The 19,860-nt window shown below is 44.0% G+C and overlaps 1 protein-coding gene across 3 annotated transcripts in view; it reads left to right on the top strand.

The window, feature by feature from the left end:
- Positions 1-19,860, top strand: part of MLLT3 (MLLT3 super elongation complex subunit) — a 1,902,592-nt gene that overhangs the window by 794,598 nt on the left and 1,088,134 nt on the right. For all 3 annotated transcript variants that reach the window (XM_044061325.1, XM_044061324.1, XM_044061326.1), the window contains exon 4: positions 2,072-2,215. In XM_044061325.1, the coding sequence (XP_043917260.1) occupies positions 2,072-2,215 (144 nt within the window). The remainder of the gene's footprint in view (positions 1-2,071; positions 2,216-19,860) is intronic.

The raw sequence follows: 19,860 nt of genomic DNA, 5'->3' as shown, positions 1-19,860 counted from the left end.
TAAAGATGTTAAAAAAATACTTGTACAACATGGCAGAGAAGATTTCAACTAGAGAATGGTTGAGGGCACTGTGGTGCATGACTTCTACTATTCTGCTGGTAGCCCTTATAAAGATGTACATGAGAAGGCTCCAAATGGATCTTGGCTATCACTAGAACAATCACTCAGTTCCTTGAAGAATTCCTGTCATGCCTTGAATATTTCACAAACTGGAGTGGTGGTTCATCAAGATGAGATAGAATCTTCATCCAGGCATCCCACAATCTGACTCGAACAGATCCTTCCGACACAGCCTTGGAAATGTACTGTCAGAACCTTAAAGTCCAAGGCCTATGGGATACAACCTAATGAAATAAGCACATAAATGTGAAGCGATGATTGTCTTGCTACAACCAATCATGGCCTTCAAGCCAGTCAGGAAGAAGGGCGTCTTGCAGGTAGCAGCAGACAGCAGTTTAATTTGGTGTATTAATAGGCAAGTAAGAAACCTGATCATATTCCTTGCACAGGTTTTCATTGACTGTGTGAGAGAGAACTGTAATCCCAGATGACCCTAAAGACCATCTACATTTTATCTAATCTGAATTTAATAGCAGTGCAGTTAAGATTGTCGAGGGAACACCCACACAAATGTATGTTACTCGCATATATTTTCCTTTAGTTGGTACACTAGCATTGTCTCCAAAAGATGGACTTGTTTTACAGCTCAAGCAACAAGACAGCTCAAGAAGTTGTGAATCGGAACCATATAAAGATTGTTGGGCAGTTGGTACTTTCTTAAAATGATCAGGTCTCTTCCCTCTCATCCCCCTACTCCCGAGGTGATTAAGAAGCTAAGGGAGTAGGAGCCAACTAATGATACTTTTGGAAGCTTCCTTTGGCACAAGCATCATTGATTTTTTTTCCCCTGATTGGAATGTCCAGGAGGATAGATTTTGTGCTGCCACTGGTGGTGGTGGATCCACTATCCCACAGTAAGGGAACCCTCATACATGCCAGCCTAGATGCTTTGATTCATAGCTTGAATGATCAGTCTGCAGACCATTATAGGCCTAGGTAATAACCCATGTTTAAAATATTCTGAATATACCACTTTCCCTGCAGTCTGGAGCATCCCATGGTTTCCTTGGGTCATATCTTCCTCCTTGCTGCTCTAACAGGCTGTCATTTTTCCTTTGCTGTTCTTTTCCTACAAAAAAATGTGATTAGGTCCTTTGGAGTAGACTTCAGCCAATAGTGGGTGTTCCACCTGGCTGTGATGCTGGGGCTGTCCCCCAGACTATCGATTTAGGTCAAGAAAGATCTGAAGATGGCATTGGCTGATGTACTCTCTATAACTTCCAATGTGATCATGTCTGGATGGGAGGGCTTCAGCTGAAGTACTAGGGGAGGGTAATGCTGCAGACATTCAACCAACTGTGGGGCTACCTGCAGGTAGGTTATCCAAAGAGGTGAGGACTGAAAGAGTGTACATACTTACATTTATACAACACAAACTATTTTTGTGCTAGGTAGCTGTAGTCATACCACACTTTATAAAATTAGGCTTTGCAGCTGGCAGCTTTCAACTATCAGGGATGCATCTCCTTCAGGGGTTCTGTGAAGTTTGGTTAGGAATGACTCAAAGAAGTCTTTAAGTTTTTCAGGCTTGACTGTTGTATGTCTTACAGTGAACTGGAGTCTGCTGTGCTGTGTTTTTAATACTGAGTGGAAGGATAGAGACAAGGTTACTTTATTATGGAGTTTACTGGTATTTAATGTGGAAGTGGTTATAGTGTTATTGTGGAATGCAGATAATTCGGTAAGTGCTGCCTGGTGCTCTTGATGTGTAAGTAATTTTGTCTTGTAAATGTAACAGTTTAATCCGAAACATTACAGTTTGTTAACATTATGTTGAATTTCTGTAGTACTGTCATATATGATCCCTCTCTCAATCACTGATGTGCACACTCACATTCATTTTCTCCCTCTCTCTTTTTAAAAGAAAAGTGAACTGTAATCTGAGCTGTTTTTATTTGTAACTAATTTGTACCATTGTTTTGTTTTTTTTGTCCCTTGTCTCTCCCCTTAGGAAGAACCTAAGAAAGTCCGTTTTGATTATGACTTATTCCTGCACCTTGAAGGCCACCCGCCTGTAAACCACCTGCGCTGTGAAAAGCTCACTTTCAACAATCCAACTGAGGAATTCCGGAGAAAGCTGTTGAAGGCCGGAGGGGTGAGTCCCACTCCAATGACAAAGCCTGACCCAAAAGGCCGAGGTTACTACTGAGTCACTGGCCATGCCTTTTGGAGAGTATAATGAAAATCACTTAGCGAGTACAGTGTGAAAGGCTACCTGAGTGATAAAGTTTAGTGCCCCTTGTTTAAGAGGGAGCAGGTGAGCAAACAACAAGAGTGCCTTTGTTTTTGACAGATTACTTATACTTTTTTGGAGCAGACAGTATTCTTTTTATATTAAGGTCAGAATCATTTAATTAGAGAACAGCAGATGTCTTTCCATTCATGTGTTGCAGTATTCCTTATATCTGGGATTCTTTGCTTAGGGTAGCTGGACGTCCGGCCAGTATACAAAAGCCTTAAGTTGCTTTAAGGTATGACATATGTCACACATATGCTGCTCACGTAGTGTAGGGCATAAAGGTGATGTCAGGATGTACTGTCCTCAGAAATTCTTTGCCACCAGTCTGACTGCATCACTCGATCATCAGTCTGAACACCTACATCCTGTTGCTCGTTTCTAAGCCATTACAGATAAGTGCCCTGTTGGGATTTTGCTTTTCCTTCTCTTTTGGTTGCTTCTGGAGTTTCATGTTATCCAGGAAGGGTAAATGCCAGTGTGGGCGACAGCTTCCCTATAAAGACTGATACGAGCAATGTTTATTTTGCCTTGGGACCGCACATGACTGTACGGCCTGCTCCATTTGTCAGGCTTTTGTACCGAAGACTCTGCGTAGTAGGCTTTCTTCCTTAGTGTTGTATGTGGAGAATCTACGACTTGTGCATCTCGCTAAGGATCCTATTGAAGGAACTTCCCAGCTCGAGGGTCAGCCGTCAGGGAAGAAGGTTAAGAAACCTAGACTGGAATCTTCTGCTGTCCAGCTGCTGCCAGATGTTCTTCAGAGGTGAATGAGAACCCAGAGATTCGCCTGGCTTTGTTGTCGGATTCATCTGTCGCAACTGGCTTGGAGGCCAGTGGGGATCCAACTTTCAGCACGTCCGATGAGTCTTTGCAGACGTCCATTTCAGATGTTCAGGGGGGAACCACTGTTGATTATTTCTGAGGGGCCTAGGGGTGTTCCTCAGATTTTAGTTAAGGAAGAAGGTTGAATGCCGTCATGGGTCAGTGCCTTCCAAGTTTTACAGGGCAGATGACCCAATGAAAGAAAAAAATAAAACTAAACATGTTCTCCTGCCCCTAGGATCCACATAATAGTGAGTGGCAGCCCAAAACTCATGGTTTGTTCCAGGCTTTGATGGCATTGAAACCTCCTAAAAGGGTCTCAGTTCCAGCCCCTCCTTGGTCCTCCACTCCACATAAAAGACCCAGTGAACAGGATTCCTCTGAGGAGGAGTTGGAGTCTGATGAGGAATCCCTTGCTTACTCTTCTCAAATTCCTTTTCCTTTTCCTTTGGACTGTGGGTCAGAGGAAGAGGAATCTACTTTTCCTGATACTCCCTTTGAAGACATTTTTTTTGGGGGACAGTCTCCAGGTTGATGGAATTTTTTAAATGGGATTGTGCTCAGGTCTCTGAGATCCGTAAGAGGTACTAAGAGTTGCTGCAGGTGGAATCTCTTAAACCTTCTGGTATTCCTTTTGTTTTGTCTGCTTTGTTGGAAGCATTTTCCAATGCCTATAAAGCCCCTGATTTTCTACCCCCTACTCCCAAGAAACCTGATAGGTTTTATAGGGTGCCTGAGGACTGTAACTTTTTGTACAATTGTCCTGGTGCTGATCCCTCAGTAGTGTCTTTAGCCTTTGACTAGTCCTTTCAGTTGATTCCTTCATCCAAGTTACTGCCTTCTGATAAAGACAGCAGAACAATGGAAAGGCTAGGTAAGAAGTTTTACACCTTGGCTACCTTGGCTTTTAGGGCTACGTGTCAGACCCATATGTCCAGGTATGTGTTGGCTGCCTATTCTCATGCTTGTCAGGTTATTTCTGACCTTCCAGACTCTGAGGGTAAAACTTCTGCTCTTTTTCTGTAATGGACTTCCTTACAGGTGGTTTGTCATTCCTTGCCATCAAGTGTAGTTGTGATGCAGCAGATGCATCTTCTAGGACTGCTGCTTTTGGTTCACTGATGAGAAGGTATTCTTGGCTTCGGCATCAACCATTACCTGATGATATCAAGGCTAAGTTGATGGATGTCCCTCTTGATAATAAACACTTGTTTGGGGAAGCTGCTTCTGTTTAAGCCCCCTTCAGGATAAGGGGAAGGCTTTACAGGAACTCAAACATGTGTTTGCCTCTCCTGTTTCTAAATTTCAGAGAAACTACTCCAGTAAGCCTGCCTTTGTTTGCAGGCAGTCACTCACCCTCCTCCTAAGAAAAAGGGTGGCAAGCAGACTCCTCCCGAGTCCCTGAAGTCTAAGTAGCCTTAGCAGAAATCTTCCTTTCCAGATAAATCAGCTGCTGTCTGACTGACTATCCATCTCTTCCCAGACGCGTTCCTCTTTCTCTTTGCCTTTCTGTCCCCCCTCCCCCTGTTTGGCTTCAGATTACTCAAGATTCTTGGATTTTGTCCATTATTCGCCAGGGGTGTTTCATGGTGTGGAAATCCCTTCCCCCTTTTATGGGCATTGCTCAGCTTCCTTGGGAACAACTCTCCTTTTTCTCAGAGGTGCTTCGAGATCTTTTGACTCAGAGTACTATTCAAGAGGTGCTTGTGTCTCAAAGGGTAAGGGGCTTTACTCCAGGATGTTTCCAGTACCAAGAAAAGATGGTATTTAGAGGCCTGTTCTAGACCTCTCTCATCTTAAGACTTTTCTGAAGGTGCCTACTTTTTGAATGTTGTCCCTTCAGACTTTGTTCCCTCTTGCTTCCTCAGTCTTATATGGTGCCTCTGGGTCTCAAGGATACTTATCTCCATATTCTGATCCATCCCCTTTTCAGGAAGTTTTTGCATATCTTTGTTGCTTCCTGGCATTTTCAGTTCTCTGCTTTGCTCTTTGGCCTTTCTACTGCCCCAAGGGTATTCACTAAATGCTTTTTGCAGGCTTCAGGGTAATCCAAGTATTTCTTTACGGATGACCTGCTGATTCAAGTCATATTCTCCAGAGATCCTGTTGCAGAATCTTCATTTTTCCATTACCCTTCTTCGGAGCCTGGGGTTCACTATAAATTTCAAAAAGTCTTCTCTAATTCCTTCTCAGGATCATGTTTTTTCTGGGTTGCAGGATTCAGACAGTGCCTTTGCTGACATCCCTTCCTCCTCCCAAGGCATTTACTCTCATTTCCTTCTTTCAGACCCTTCTTCCTCTGGCCTTCACTACAGCCAGGGAGTTTCTGAGAGTTCTGGGTTTCATGGCATCCACCAGCCGTATGCTCCCTCTGGCCAAACTCCACATGAGAAAGTTTCAGTGGTTCCTAAGGAGAGTTTGGCTTCAACATGCACTTCCTCTAGAGTTTGTCTTTCCACTTCTACCTTGTCTCAAGAAGGAACTTCACTGGTGGATCCAGCAGATGTTCTTCGTGTTTCACTGTTGCAGTCATCACATTTGGGTTATCTGCTTGCAGTAGCCCTCAGTTGGCCTGATTAACAAAGTTTTGGGTCCTGCATCGGTTGCTGTCTCATCTTCCATGACATCAGGTAGTCAGGGGTATAAAGCATGCAGCCGACGCCATTACATCAGTCTTTCTTGCCGTGCGGTGCCCGAAGCAGAAGCAGTTCGCAAGTACCGGTCGGCCGACTCCTGGAATTTTCGCTGTTCATCATGTTTCACTGTTGCAGTCATTACACTTGGGTTATCCTGCTGGCAGGCTACCCGCAGTCGGCCTGAATTCCAAAGTCCTGATCCGGCGTTGGTTGCTTTCGCCTCTTCCCTGACTTAAGTGCACCAGGGGTATATAAGATGCAGCTGAAGCTATTTTCTTCAGTCTTTCTTGCCATGCGGTGCCCGAAGCAAAAGCAGTTCGCAAGTGCCGGTCGGCCGACTCCTGAGATTTTTTAAATTGATTTTCAGATCCGAAGTCTTCAATAAAGCTAAGTACCCCGTTGGGGAAACTTTTTTCTTGCTCCAGACCGATGTTAGAAAAAGTTAACAATCGTATTTCTTGTGGGAAGCAAATACCTCATAAGGATTTTCATTCTTACTGTATTCCTTGCCTAGGCCCTGACCACGACGTTGCTAGTTGTCGGTTTTGTGCTAGATTTAACCAACGCACTTTTAAGCGTTCTTACGATTTTGTATTTCATTACTTTGGCTGAAGGTTTAATTATATAATGCTGTCGGAACAGCCGATGACCAGAGTTCATAAAAAGCACAAGGAAAAAGAAAAGGACAGGCATCCGAGGTCCAAAACCGACGATGAAGCCTCCGCTAGGCCAGTCGCCGGTTCTCAGTGAGGCACTTTCACAGCCCCTAACACCCGCTACCTCAGAGCCACAGGCCGCTTCCGACTCCCACATGGAGACAACTAAGCCTCTGGATACTCAAGGTATTGGACCTTCGGAAACTATTCCCTCAGATGTGTCCGGAGCCACTGAGCAGGCATTGGCTTCTGAGGGTGTTTTCAGACCTAAACAGTTATATATCAAGCCGACTTCAGCTTCCAAGGCAAAGACTAAAACAGCTTTAAAGACAAAGAAACAAGTGCAGCATACTCCTGGACAGACTTCCATGCCTAAGAAACAGATGCTCAAAATGGCTGAAGACCTAATTACTTTGATCAGGGGTTCCCATCCCCCTCCTGATATGAGGCCTAGACAAGACACTGAATATGATTCTTCTGATCAGGTTTCCATTTCATCTGACTCCTCTTCAGAACAGGGATACTCTCTTCCTCCCTATGAGGATTCTGATGCTGAAGAATCTATCCCTTCAGCCTCTCCTCCTGAGGACTATTCTTTTGGGGGAAACCCTGCATACCATGAGGGAGCATTTTCACTGGGAGAGCCGAGATTATTTAGAATATAAGAAAAGGCTCAGAGATTTTCTTTTACTGCCTCAGCACAGACCTCTTGATATTCCACCTGTACTAGACATTGTAGATGATGTATTTTCAGAGTCCAGCCTGTCTCTTGACTCTTTACCCTCTGCACCCGTTAAGCCAGACAGGTACTACAGGGTTCCAGATTCACATAAATTTCTATATAAAAACCCTGCTGCTGACCCATAAACTATATCTCAGGGTCTCAAAGGGATCAAGGCTTCCACTGCAAAAAACCCTGTCCCCTCTAGGGCACTGGACAGATGGGGGGAAAAAAAGTTTACACTTCTGCTACCTTGGCTGTAAGGGCTTTAAATTGTCAGTTTCACATGCTTAAATATCAACAATACTTAATGTCACTGCTAAAACAGAAAATGTTGACAAATTCTGAATGATCTGAAAACAAGGAAATGCAGGATTTATTGCATGCAGCTGAATAAGTGGGAAAGCATACTTTGTAATGTGGTTTTGATTCACTGGAGGCCTCTTGCAGGGCCGCTGTTACAGGCTCTGTCATTCGAAGGCATGCTTGGTTAAAGGAACAGAAATATGCCTGATCATGTTAAAGCAAAATTATTGGATGCTCCATTACAGCATGATACTTTGTTTGATGTTAAGGCAGAAGAGGTGTTAAAGAAAATGGTGGATAAAGTGAAATCTATGCAGACAATAAAGGATTTTTTACAGGTTCAGCCACCCAGATTTAGCAGGAACTGGCCTTCTAAGAATTGGTCCTTTCCTGTGTCAGACAGGCCACAAAGAGGCAGATACAGACACCCTAGAGGCAGATCTCAGCCCCAAGGCTCATACAGGCCTAAACAATGGGGTGCTTCTACCTCCAAAAGCAGAGAGGACAAATCACAGCCATATAGGAAACAGTCCCAGTGACTTTCCACTGCCAGTGCCGAGCACTTATCTTTTGGCAGCACCCTTAGGGGAAAAGCTAGCACTTTTTTCACAAAATTGACACATGATCATCCAGGACAAATGGGTATTGAATATAGTTTCTCAGGGCTACAGGTTCCACTTTCACACCCTTCCAAAGGCAAAAGGTATGCCAGTCCTTCCACACAATCAGTGGGCAGAGGCACAAAAGCAAATCTCATCTCTCATGGACATGAGGGCTATTCAGCGAGTACCACAGCAAGAGCAGGGACAAGGATTTTACTCAAGACTTTTCTTGGTACCCAGAAAGGACAAAGCCTGGAGACCAATACTGTACCTGTCTATTGTAAACACTTTTCTGGACGTTCCAAAATTCAAAATGTTGACACTGCAGCAGCTTCTGCCCATGCTGGGCAAGAAGGCTTGGCTTGCAACTTTGGACCTCAAAGAGGCATACCTGCATGTCCCAATCAGACAATCTTGCAGAAGATAGCTCAGATTCATAGCTGGCTCAATGCACTACCAGTTCTCTGCACTGCCCTTTAGCTTATGTACTGCGCCCAGGGTCTTCACAAATTGCCTGGCACCAGTAACTGCATTTTGCAGACAAAGAGGAATTCAAATATTTCCCTACTTGGACGACTGTCTTATTCAAGCAGAGAGCAAGGACATTCTACTAAAACATCTGGCATTTGTAAAAAGCTTACTAATTTGCCTAGGGTACACAGTAAACGAAAAGAAATCAAAACTAGTACCCTCTCAAGAGATAGTATTCCTGGGTGCAAGCTTAAATACAACTTCCCAAATGGCTTATTTCATGTCAGACAAACAAAGGCAACTGACTTCTTCCTTCGAAAAGATGGCAACAAAGACCCAGTTACCTGCAAGAAAAATTCTGCAGGCTTTGGGCTTCATGGCATCCTGCATTCTGCTAATTCCATATGCAAGACTGCATATGAGGAAGCTACAATGGTACCTAAAAAGTGTTTGGACTCAACATTGCCACAGCCTGGAAACATTAATTACCCTCATTCTCTGCCTGCAACAGGAGTTTCGATGGTGGGCACTGGCCTGTCACCACAACAAGGGACAGCCATTCACTTTACCCACAGCCAGGCAGACACTAACAACAGATGCATCGGATTATGCCTGGGGGGCCCACATGACAGGAAAATGTATTCAGGGCACATGGCCCGCAAGCCAAATGCATCTTCAAATCAATCAAAAAGAGATGCTAGCTGTACAGAATGCCCTGACAGCCTTCAAGGACCTACTCCATCCAGGACAACTGTTGATAAAGACGGACAATACTACAGTCATGTGGTACATAAACAAGCAAGGGGGTACACATTCCTACCCCCTCTGCAGACAAGCCATGACTTTGTGGAACCCAGCATTGACTTATCAAGTGCACCTGCAAGCACAATTCCTGCCAGGAAAGACAAATACTCTGGCAGATGAACTAAGCAGAAGCCTCATGGACCCTCACAAGTGGAAACTAGATCCACAAGTCTTCAGCGTTATAAAAAGGAAATGGGGATGCCCAGACGTAGATCTATTTGCCTCCCCTTACAACTGCCAACTACAGAAATTCTGCACAAGGACTTATCACGAACAAGCATGGAAGGTGGATGCTCTATTATTCAGCTGGAAAACCCTTACAGTATATGCCTTTCCTCCACTGCCTCTCCTCCCCAAGGTACTCCTAAAGGTCAGATAAGAGAAGCCAAAATTGATACTGATTGCCCCAGACTGGCCATGCCAGCACTAGTATCCAATCCTAAAGAGCTTGTCTCAAGGCCCAGCCTGGACTTTACCTCAAATTCCTCATCTACTGACCCAACAAAACAGTCAGATCCTGCACAGCCAACTTAGAACCTTAAATCTGGCTGCATGGTGGATAATATAACACTCCGATAATAACACTCAGAACACACCTCTCTCTGAAGCAGTTATGGATGTTATTTTGGAGGCCAGGAGGCCCAGCACCAGAAAATCTTGTGCAGAAAAATGGAAAAGATTCTGTGCTTGGAACCAGGCACAAGGAATTGACACGCTTGTTCCAAATATTCCTCAGATTTTACAATACCTAACTGAGATGCTGGACAAAGGCCTATCCTTCTCATCAGTTAAGATCCATGCCTCTGGCATTTCAGCTCATTACAATACGGAACCGCCTATTTTTTCACATCCACTGCTAAGGCAGTACCTCAGAGGGGCCAAAAACATTAGACCTGCAAGGAGAGTACCGATACCTACATGGGACCTCAATTTCGTCTTGAAAAAACTCACACTGCCTCCTTTTGACCCAGCCAATACAGCCGAGATAAAATACATATCATGGAAAACAGCTCTGCTCCTAGCAGTAACTTCAGCAAGAAGAGTCTCAGAGTTACAGGCATTAATGGCTGTGGAACCTTTTATTATTTTCCATCCGGACAGGATTTCTCTAAGGATGAACCCAACATTTATGCCTAAGGTAGTGTCCAGTGTGGCTCTTAATCAAACCATTCATTTGCCTACTTTTTATCCAAACCCACAGAATAAAGGGGAGAGACTTCTGCATTCTTTGGACATACACAGACAGTTACGCTTCTACTTGGACAAAACTAAAGCTTTCAGAAAGACTGAGCAACTTTTAGTGGCATATGCTGCAGGATCACAAGGAAAGGCCATCTCAAAGCAAACTATTTCAAAATGGATAGGCCACTGCATTCGTTTCTGCTATTCACAACATGGCAAATCAGTGCCTAAGGGCATTAGGCCACACTCAACCAGAGCAGCAGCCACTTCAGCAGACGTCCTCATAGGAGTACCAACCAAGGATATTTTGGAGGCTGCAACTTGGACTTCAGTGCACAAGTTTACAAAGCACTACCACTTACCTCTTTACTCTAAATCCAGAGCAGGCTTTGCCATTGCAGTTCTGCAGGGTCTCATAGCCACTCCTAATTCTATTTAGACCCAGCCATCCAACCTCAGCTTTGGGATTCAACCCAAGTGTAATGACTGCAACAGTGAAACACGATGAACATAGTACAGTTGTGTACCTACCATAAATGTAGATATTCAAGTGTATTCACTGTTGCAGTCCAGGTTACCCACCCACCATCCCCCTTTCTTTGCTGGGACTTATCTGTACTTCTCTATTCTATACAACCTATGTGGTGTATTTATTTGTAGATGAAAGTATTTTTTATGTTAGTGCATGCTTTTTTATAAGCAATATTTTTAGCCTACCCTTTTGGGGGCACCTGACATCTGGGGCAAGAAAAACTGAAGAAAATGGCGTTGGCTGCATCTTATATACCCCTGGCGCACTGACGTCAGGGAAGAGGCGACAGCAACTGACGCCAGACCAGGACTTTGAAATTCAGGCCGACTGCGGGTAGCCTGCCAGCAGGATAACCCAAGTGTAATGACTGCAACAGTGAATACACTTGAACATCTACATTTATGGTAGGTACACAACTGTACTTTTTCGAGTTCAGAACCGAAGTCTTCAACTAAGCTAAGTACCCTGTTGGGGAAACTTTTTCTTGCTGTAAACTGATATCAGTAAATGTCAATAATTGTATTTCTTGTGGAAAGCAAATACCTCATAAAGATTTTCGTTCAAACTGCATTCCTTGCTTAGGCCCTGACAATGATGTACCTCGCTGTCAGTTTTGTGCCTTATTTAAACAACGAACTATTCATCTTCGGTTTATTTACGCTTCTAAATATTTTGGTACTCTGTTCAATTATCCAGATATGGCTTCAGTAAGCCACCTGACTACCGACATTCCAAAAAAATGCAAAGATAAATACAGAGACAGACCTCATAGGTCCATATCTACCGACGACGCTTCTCCTAAGCTAGTCGCCAGTTCACAGGTACTCAGTGAGGTGCTTTCGCAGCCCCTGATACCCGCTACTTCAGATTCGCAGGCTTCTACTGAGACCCATTTGGGGTATGCCGCAAGATGCTTCAACTGTGGAACCTGCAGATGTCTCTAACTTGGATGGGTCCAGAGCTGCTGTGCAGGCACTGGCTTCTGAGGGTGTATTCAGGCCTACTGACTTGCATATTAAACCAACGCCTTCTTCTTCTTCAAGGCCTAAAACTCGATTCATGCCTAGAAAACTGACGCCCAGACCACATGGTCAGGTCTCTATGCCTAAAAAACAAATGATAAGAATGGCTGAAGACCTTATTACTTTAATCAGGGGAAGCCACCCTTCTCCCTCTAAGAGACCTAGTACTGAGGTTACTTATGATACTTCTGACCAGGATTCTGAAATTTCTGTTTCTTCTGATGACCAGGATTTACTTTTATCTACCTATGAGGATTTTGATGCAGAGGACTCTATTCCCTCTACTTCCCTTCCAGAGATTTCTCAGATTTCTCTTTTGGTAAAACCTTGCATACCCTAAGGGAGCATTTTCGCTGAGAAAGCCAGGATTACTCTGACTTTAAAAAGAGGCTTAGGGATTTCCTACGCCTGCCCCAACACAGGCCTTTAGCTATCCCCCCTGTACTGGATATTGTTGATGATGCCTTTTCGGAATCTAGCTTGGCCCCTGACTCTCTACCTCCTGCTCCCAGAAAACCTGATAGATATTACAGGGTTCCAGACTCTCTCAAGTTCCTCTTTAAAAATCCTACTGTGGATCCTGAGACCATTTCACAAGGACCCAGGGGCATTAAGGCTACTACTGCCAAAAATCCTACCCCCTCTGATAGGGATTCCAGGGCGCTGAATAAATTGGATAAGAAAGTATACACTTCTGCAGCCTTGGTCATTAGGGCCTTAAACTGCCAGTTTCATATGTTGAAGTATCAGCAGCATATTATTGGATTGCTTAAACCGAAAATTATGTTGATTCCTGACTGTGCTGAAAATAAAGATTTACAGGATTTAATTCATTCTGCTGAACAAGTTGGAAAGCATACTTTGCTATGTGGCTTTGATTCACTAGAGGCATCATGCAGGCTGCTGTCACTGGGTCTGTACCTAGAAGGCATGCTTGGCTTAAGGAGCAGTCTTTGCCAGATCATGTTAAACCTAAATTGCTGCATGCTCCCTTAAACCAAGACCGCCTGTTTGGCAACAAAGTAGAAGTAGTACTTAAAAAGATGGAGGAAAAAGCTAAATCTTTGCAAACTGTTAAAGATTTCCTGCAAGTACAGCCTCCCAGATTTAGTAGGCATTTGCCCTCTAAAAATTGGTCCTTTCCTGCCTCTTCCCGGCCTTCTCAGTCCAAACTCAAAACCAGCAGAACACCCAGGCTTCAGTCCCAAGGTACTCACAGGGCTAAGCATTAGGGGGCTCCCACTTCCAAAGCAGGGAGTGGTAAGACTCCCCCTATGGTAAACTGTCACAATGACTTAATTTAAAGTCTTCCAAGCCCTGCACAACTGACTGTTCCCTTAGGGGGAAAGATTGCCTAGCAGGCAAAATATTGGGAACTCATTACCCAGGATGAATGGGTTTTAAATGTAGCTTCCCAATGATGCATATTCCACTTTCAGTCCTTACTGACCCCAAATGGTTGGCCAGACATACCCCCAAATCAGTGGGCAGAGGCTCAAAAGCAAATACTCTCTTTCTTAACTCATTACATCCGAGTGGCGCCTCCAGGTTACCTCCTACTGCTCCTCTAGGTGTCAAATATTACTTGTGCATATTTGCATTAATAATTCCAAAACCATGCTACATGCAAGGTATCAGAATATTTTATCTTGAAGCATATATGATGGCAAACACAACTGTATTGATGTATAACCTCTATCAATGAGTATTTCTTAGAATTGTAAGGTGATAACTTCATTTTTAAAGGCTCAGGCCACACCCACTAGGTGTTAAAGGTATACACTCAAAACAGTTGTACTGGAGTGAATGAGGCATCAGGGCTATTCAGCCTGTTCCAGAAGAGAAAAAGGGACAAGGTTTCTATGCAAGACTTTTCCTGGTGCCCAGAAAAAAGAACTCCTGGCTTCCTGTACTGGACCTCTCTATCCTAAACACATTTTTGGTGATCCCAAAAAATTCAGGATGCTAACTCTTCACCAGCTGCTTCCTATGCTAGGTTAGGATGCCTGGTTGGCAACACTGGATTTAAAGGAAGCCTACCTGCATATCCCAATAAGAGAACCTGCAGAAGATATCTATGCTTCAAAGCAGGCTACATGCACTATCAGTTCTCTGCACTGTTTTTTGGCTTATCTACTGCGCCCAGGGTATTCACAAAGTGCCTAGCTCTAGTCATTGCATTTTGCAGGCAAAGAAATATCCAAATATGTCCATACCTGGACGATTGCCTAATTCAGGCAGAAAGCCAGGACATACTGTTGAATCATCTGGCGTTTGTACAGAAATTGCTAACTTCTCTGGGGTACACCTTAAATGAAAATAAATCACATCTTGTACCCTGTCAACAAATTGTATTCCTGGGAGCAAGCTTGAACACAACTTCCCAGATGGCTTTTCTTACGCCAGAAAAACAAGTTCATTTGACACCCTACTTCAAACTACTGGCCACAAAGACCCAGCTATCTTTAAGGAAAATACTGCAAGCCCTGGGGTTCATGGCCTGCATTCTACTAATTCCATATGCAAGACTGCATATGAGGAAACTACGATGGTATCTAAAAAGCCTATGGTGTCAACATATTCAGGATCTAGAAGCAATGATTCCTATCATTCCTTGTCTGTAGATAGAGTTCCTTTGGTGAGCAGATGCCTGTCACCAAAACAAGGGACTGCCATTCACTCTACCCCCTGCTGCCCAGACCCTAACAACAGACGCATCAGACTATGCATGGGGGGGGGGCTCAATTGGCAGGGAAGTGCATTCAGGGCAAATGGAACCCAAGTCAAATGCATCTGCACATCAATCAAAAAGAAATGTTAGCTGTACAGAATACTCTGACAGCTTTCAAGGACCACATACTTCCAGGGCAATTAATGATAAAGATGGACAACATAACTGTTATGCAGTACATAAACTAGCAGGGGAGAACCCACTCATACCCTCTCTGCAGACTAGCCATGGCTCTGTGGAACACAGCCTTGAGCTACCAACAAGTGCACCTACAGACTCAGTTCCTGCCAGGAAAGCTAAACACACTGGCAGGCGACCTAAGCAGAAATCTCATGGACCCACATGAGTGGAAACTGGAACCAAAGATATTCAACATGTTGAGAAACAAATGGGGGAGCCCAGATATAGACCTGTTTGCCTCGTCCCAGAACTACCAATTGGACAATTTCTGCACAAGGACTCCCCACAAACAAGCCTGGAAAGTAGATGCTCTGTCCTTCAGCTGGAAACACTTATCAATTTATACCTTTCCCCCTCTGCCTCTCCTCTCCAAGGTACTACTAAAGCTCAAACAGGACAAACCAAGGACGATTGGCCATCCCAACACTGGTACCCCCTTTTGCACAGTGTGTCACTGCTGGCACCTGCCTCAGACCCCTGCCCTGCTGTCCCAGCAGGAGGGCCAGATTCTGCATCCACAGCTTCAAACCCTGAACCTGGCAACCTGGCTAATTACCTAATCTCTCCATTACCATCCCTCAGTAAGCAAGTGCTGGATGTCATTCTGGAGGCAAGGAAGCCTAGTACTAGAAAATCCTCTGCTGAAAAATGGAAAAGATTCTGTTCCTGGAACCAAGCTCAGAGGATGGGCACAGCAACGCCCAATTACCTCAGATTCTTCAATACTTAACTGAGATGATGCACAAGGGCCTTTCCTTTTCCTCCATCAAAATTCATGCCTCAGCCATTTCAGCTCATTACAACACAGAACCATCCATCTTCTCTCATCCACTGCTGAAGCAGTTCCTCAGAGGGGCCAAAAGCTTAAGACCACCCAGGAGAGCCTCTACTCCAGCCTGGGACCTTAACTTTGTATTGGAAAGACTCACTCTACCTCCTTTTGAGCCAGCTGCAAATGTAGAGTTGAAATTCCTTTCTTGGAAAACAGCCTTCCTTTTAGCCATCACTTCAGCAAGAAGGGTGTCTGAATTACAGGCCCTCATGGCAGTAGAGCCTTTCATCATTTTTCATGCGGACAGGGTGTCCCTCAGGACCAATCCCTCCTTCATGCCCAAGGTGGTATCCAGTGTGGCGCTTAATCAGTCCATTCATTTGCCAACCTTTTTTTCTAATCCACAGAACAAAGGGGAAGTGAATACTGCACTCCTTAGATGTGCACAGACAACTTAGATTTTATTTGGACAGGACTAAACCTCTCAGAAAATCTGAATGACTGCTGGTTGCATTTGCTGCAGGGGCAGAGGGGAAGGCCATTTCAAAGCAAACCATTTCTAAATGGATAGGCCATTGCATTTATTTCTGCTATAAGCACCATGGAAAACCTACCCCATGGGGGATTAGACCACATTCAACCAGGGCTGCATCTACCTCTACAGCCTTTCTCAGTGGTGTCCCTACCAGGGACATCCTAGAAGCTGCTACCTGGAGTTCTGTACATTCCTTTTTTTTATCATTTGCCCATTTTCTCTAAATCCAGAGCTGGCTTTGCCACTGCAGTCTTGCAGGGCCTTATAGCTGGTCCTGATGCTATCTAATTTCCTCCTCCCATCCTTAACTTCGGGAATCTACCCAAATGTGATGACTGCAACAGTGAAACATGAAGAACATAGTACAGTTGTGTACACTTACCATAAGTGTTGTTCGAGTGTATTCACTGTTGCAGTCCTAATTACCCTCCCTCCAGCCCCGACTTCTATTGACTATACATCTATTCTTGCTTACTATGTTTAAAGCTTTTTAGTGTATTTGCTTTTTTGTTGGAGTTGTAACCTTGTATATATAATTGCTTCCCATTATGGAGGCACCTGACATCTGGGGCAAGAAAAACTGATGTAACGGTGTCGGCTGCATGGTTTATACCCCTGACTACTTGACGTCATGGAAGATGAGACAACTGACGCAGGACCCAAGACTTTGTTAATCAGGCCTACTGAGGGCTACTGCAAGCAGATAACCCAAATGGGATGACTGCAACAATGAATACACTCGAACATCTGCATTTATGGTAAGTGTACACAACTGTACTTTCTGTGTAAATCCAGGGCTCCCTTTTCACCCCCCTCTTCCTTCTCAGGAACTGTTCACAGATGCTTCAGACGTATGATGGGGAGCAGATTTTGGCTCCCTAAAAATGCAGGAGGTTTGGTTACCTTCTCAGCAGAAAGAGCACATCAGTGTCAAAGAGATGAGTGCTCTTTTGTTGGCAGTTCAGGCTTTTCATCCTCTTTCTCTCCTAGACCTCTCAAGGTATTTCAGACAATACAACAATGATGTAGTATATAAACAAACTGGGGTACAAGATCTTACCTTCTTTGCCAGTTGGCACTTCTAGTATGGGGTCTTGCTGTCCAGTGCTCTTCAGGCAGTTTACATTCCTTCAGGTCAAAACATTGTGAGAGACACTCTGAGCAGGTCCTTAACTCAATCCCACGAATGGATGCTTCACAGGGATGTGTTTCTGGACATTGCCCATGACTGGGCTACTCCTCAAGTAGATCTATTTGCCTCTCCTCTAAGCAGACAACTTCCTCTATTTTGTGCCAGAGTCTCGGGTCTTCAGGTGCACAAGGTGGATGCCCTCTCTTTTTCTTGGAAAGGGGATGTTTCTTTGTGCATTCCCTCCCCTTCCCCTCATTTCAAAAGTCCTGTTTAGAATTCAACAGGACTCCCAAAATCTTGTTGGTGACTCCTTTTTGGCCGAGACAGCATTGGTTCCATCTTCTGTATTTAGGCAAGGGCAATCATCACAAGTTACCTCACAGGATGAACCTACTCACACATGACAAGGGATCTCTCATCCATCCCAACCTGTCCACTTTTCAGTTGACCTGTGGGTAATAGGATTTTGTTTCCACATACATACCTGTTTTATGAGGACGTACCTAGGGTCCTGCAAGACTCGAGGAAACCCAGTACTAGGAAATCCTGCTTATCCAAATGGATGAGGTTTTCTGTGTGGCGTATGTCTCGTAACCTGGATCCACTTACTGTGGCTGTTCCTTTGGTTCCTAATTGTGTGAATTGCTCAGTGCTGGTTTGGCCTGTTCTTCTGTTAAGGCTCACTTATCAGCTATGTTTGCTTGCCTGCCTTTTTCTCCTCCTTTAGTTTCTAGATTGAAGCTAAATAATTCCTTAAAGGCATCCTTCATATTAGGCTTCCCAGGAAGCCTGTTCCTTCTCCCTGGGATCTTAGTTTTGTTTTGGAAAAATTGTCTCAAGCTCCTTTTGAGCCTGCAGCTTCAGCTTCCTTGCAACATTGCTCTTGGAATACTGTTCTTTTGTTGGCCCTTACTTTGCGTCTATATTAAATCAGCGAACGCTGATTTATTGACCCTTTAAAAGTGAAAGCTGACAGTCCCGAAGATGCAGAACAGCGATTTTTTTTCCCAGGGAGAAAAATCACTCTGCTGTTTTCGGGACTTTGCTATTTCCTCCACTGAGGTTCGATCTCGGAGTTGGTATATTTAAGTAGGGGTTGTGTGTGGGGCACAGCCCCCCTCATCGGGGGTGTGTTTGGGGTGAAGCCCTCCACTTTATTTTGTGTTTTCAACTTTTTTTTTTTTTTGTGGAACAGCGATTTTTTTTTCCCTTGGGAAAAAAAAAATGCTGTTCCGTGTCTTTCAGATTGTTAGCTTTTGCTTTTAAAGGGTCGATACATTAGCGTTCACTATTTTAAGCATTTGCTGATTTAATATAGACCCCTTACTTCTGCTAGACGTGTGTCTGAGCTTCAGTCCCTTATGGCTTGTCCTCCTTTTTTGGTGTTTCACAAGGACAGAGTGTCCTTGCATACTAATCCTTTTATGCCCAAGGTGGTTAATGAGTTGGTCACTTAATCAGTCTATTCATTTGTTTTTTTTTCCTCTCTGCAGTCTGCCAGTGAGAGAGTACTGCATACTTTGGATGTGTATAGACAGCACAGATCTTATTTGGATAAGACTTAAGTTTATTAGAATATCTGATCAGTTGTTTGTTTCTTTTCTTCCTAAGTCCCTAGGATTGGCTGTATCCAAGCAAGCTGTTTCTTGGATCTCTGAAGCTATTTCCTTTCGTTATTCTTTTCATGGTAAAAGCCTTCCTTTTGTAAGTGCTCATTCTACTAGAGCCATGGCTTCTTTTGGTGCTTTTTTTCAAGGGTTTAGATACCTGGACTTCTGTGCACACTTTTACCAAGCAGCACAAGTTGGATGGAATCTCCAGAGTTAGAGCAGGTTTTACTAGGGCCTTCCTTCATGGCTTCCTGTAGGGCTCTGCTGATTCTTCCTCCTCCCATGTTTCTTCTCGAGCTTTGGCATTCTCCCAGATGTAAGGAATACTGCAACACGTGAATGGAAGACATAATGTAGTTGTACAAAAACTTGCTGTAGCAGTAGATGTCCTTTCCTTCATTATTGCAATATTTAGTACCCTTCTCCTCCCCCTGGTCTGTTCCTCTTTTAGATATATTAATTACCTCTTAGTTTTCAAACGAAACAGCAGCCTGTGGTTAACCCACAACTACAACCAGTAAAATAAAATGAAAAAAATATCCTGGGAAAACAAAGCGTTCTGTTGTGCTTTTATTGCAAATTGCAGAACTACTCGGTGAAAAGCATAAACGCAGAAAATCTCCTACATGTTTTTCATCACAGTAGCTGTAACTTCTTCAGATCCGCTTCGTTTTCCCTGGATTTTTTTTTCATTTTACCTCTTGGTTTTCCTTACACTGCCATTCCTATTGGGGTTATCGGTTCTCAGAATGGTGCATCTGGATGTCACCTTTATGCACTACTTTAT

This window comes from Protopterus annectens, chromosome 2.part0 (assembly GCF_019279795.1).
Source record: "Protopterus annectens isolate FY-2018-M chromosome 2.part0, PAN1.0, whole genome shotgun sequence".
In the NCBI taxonomy this organism is placed as follows: Eukaryota; Metazoa; Chordata; order Ceratodontiformes; family Protopteridae; genus Protopterus; species Protopterus annectens.
The sequence above is the reverse complement of the archived record's forward strand: the minus strand, read 5'-3'. Positions and strand labels throughout refer to the sequence as shown.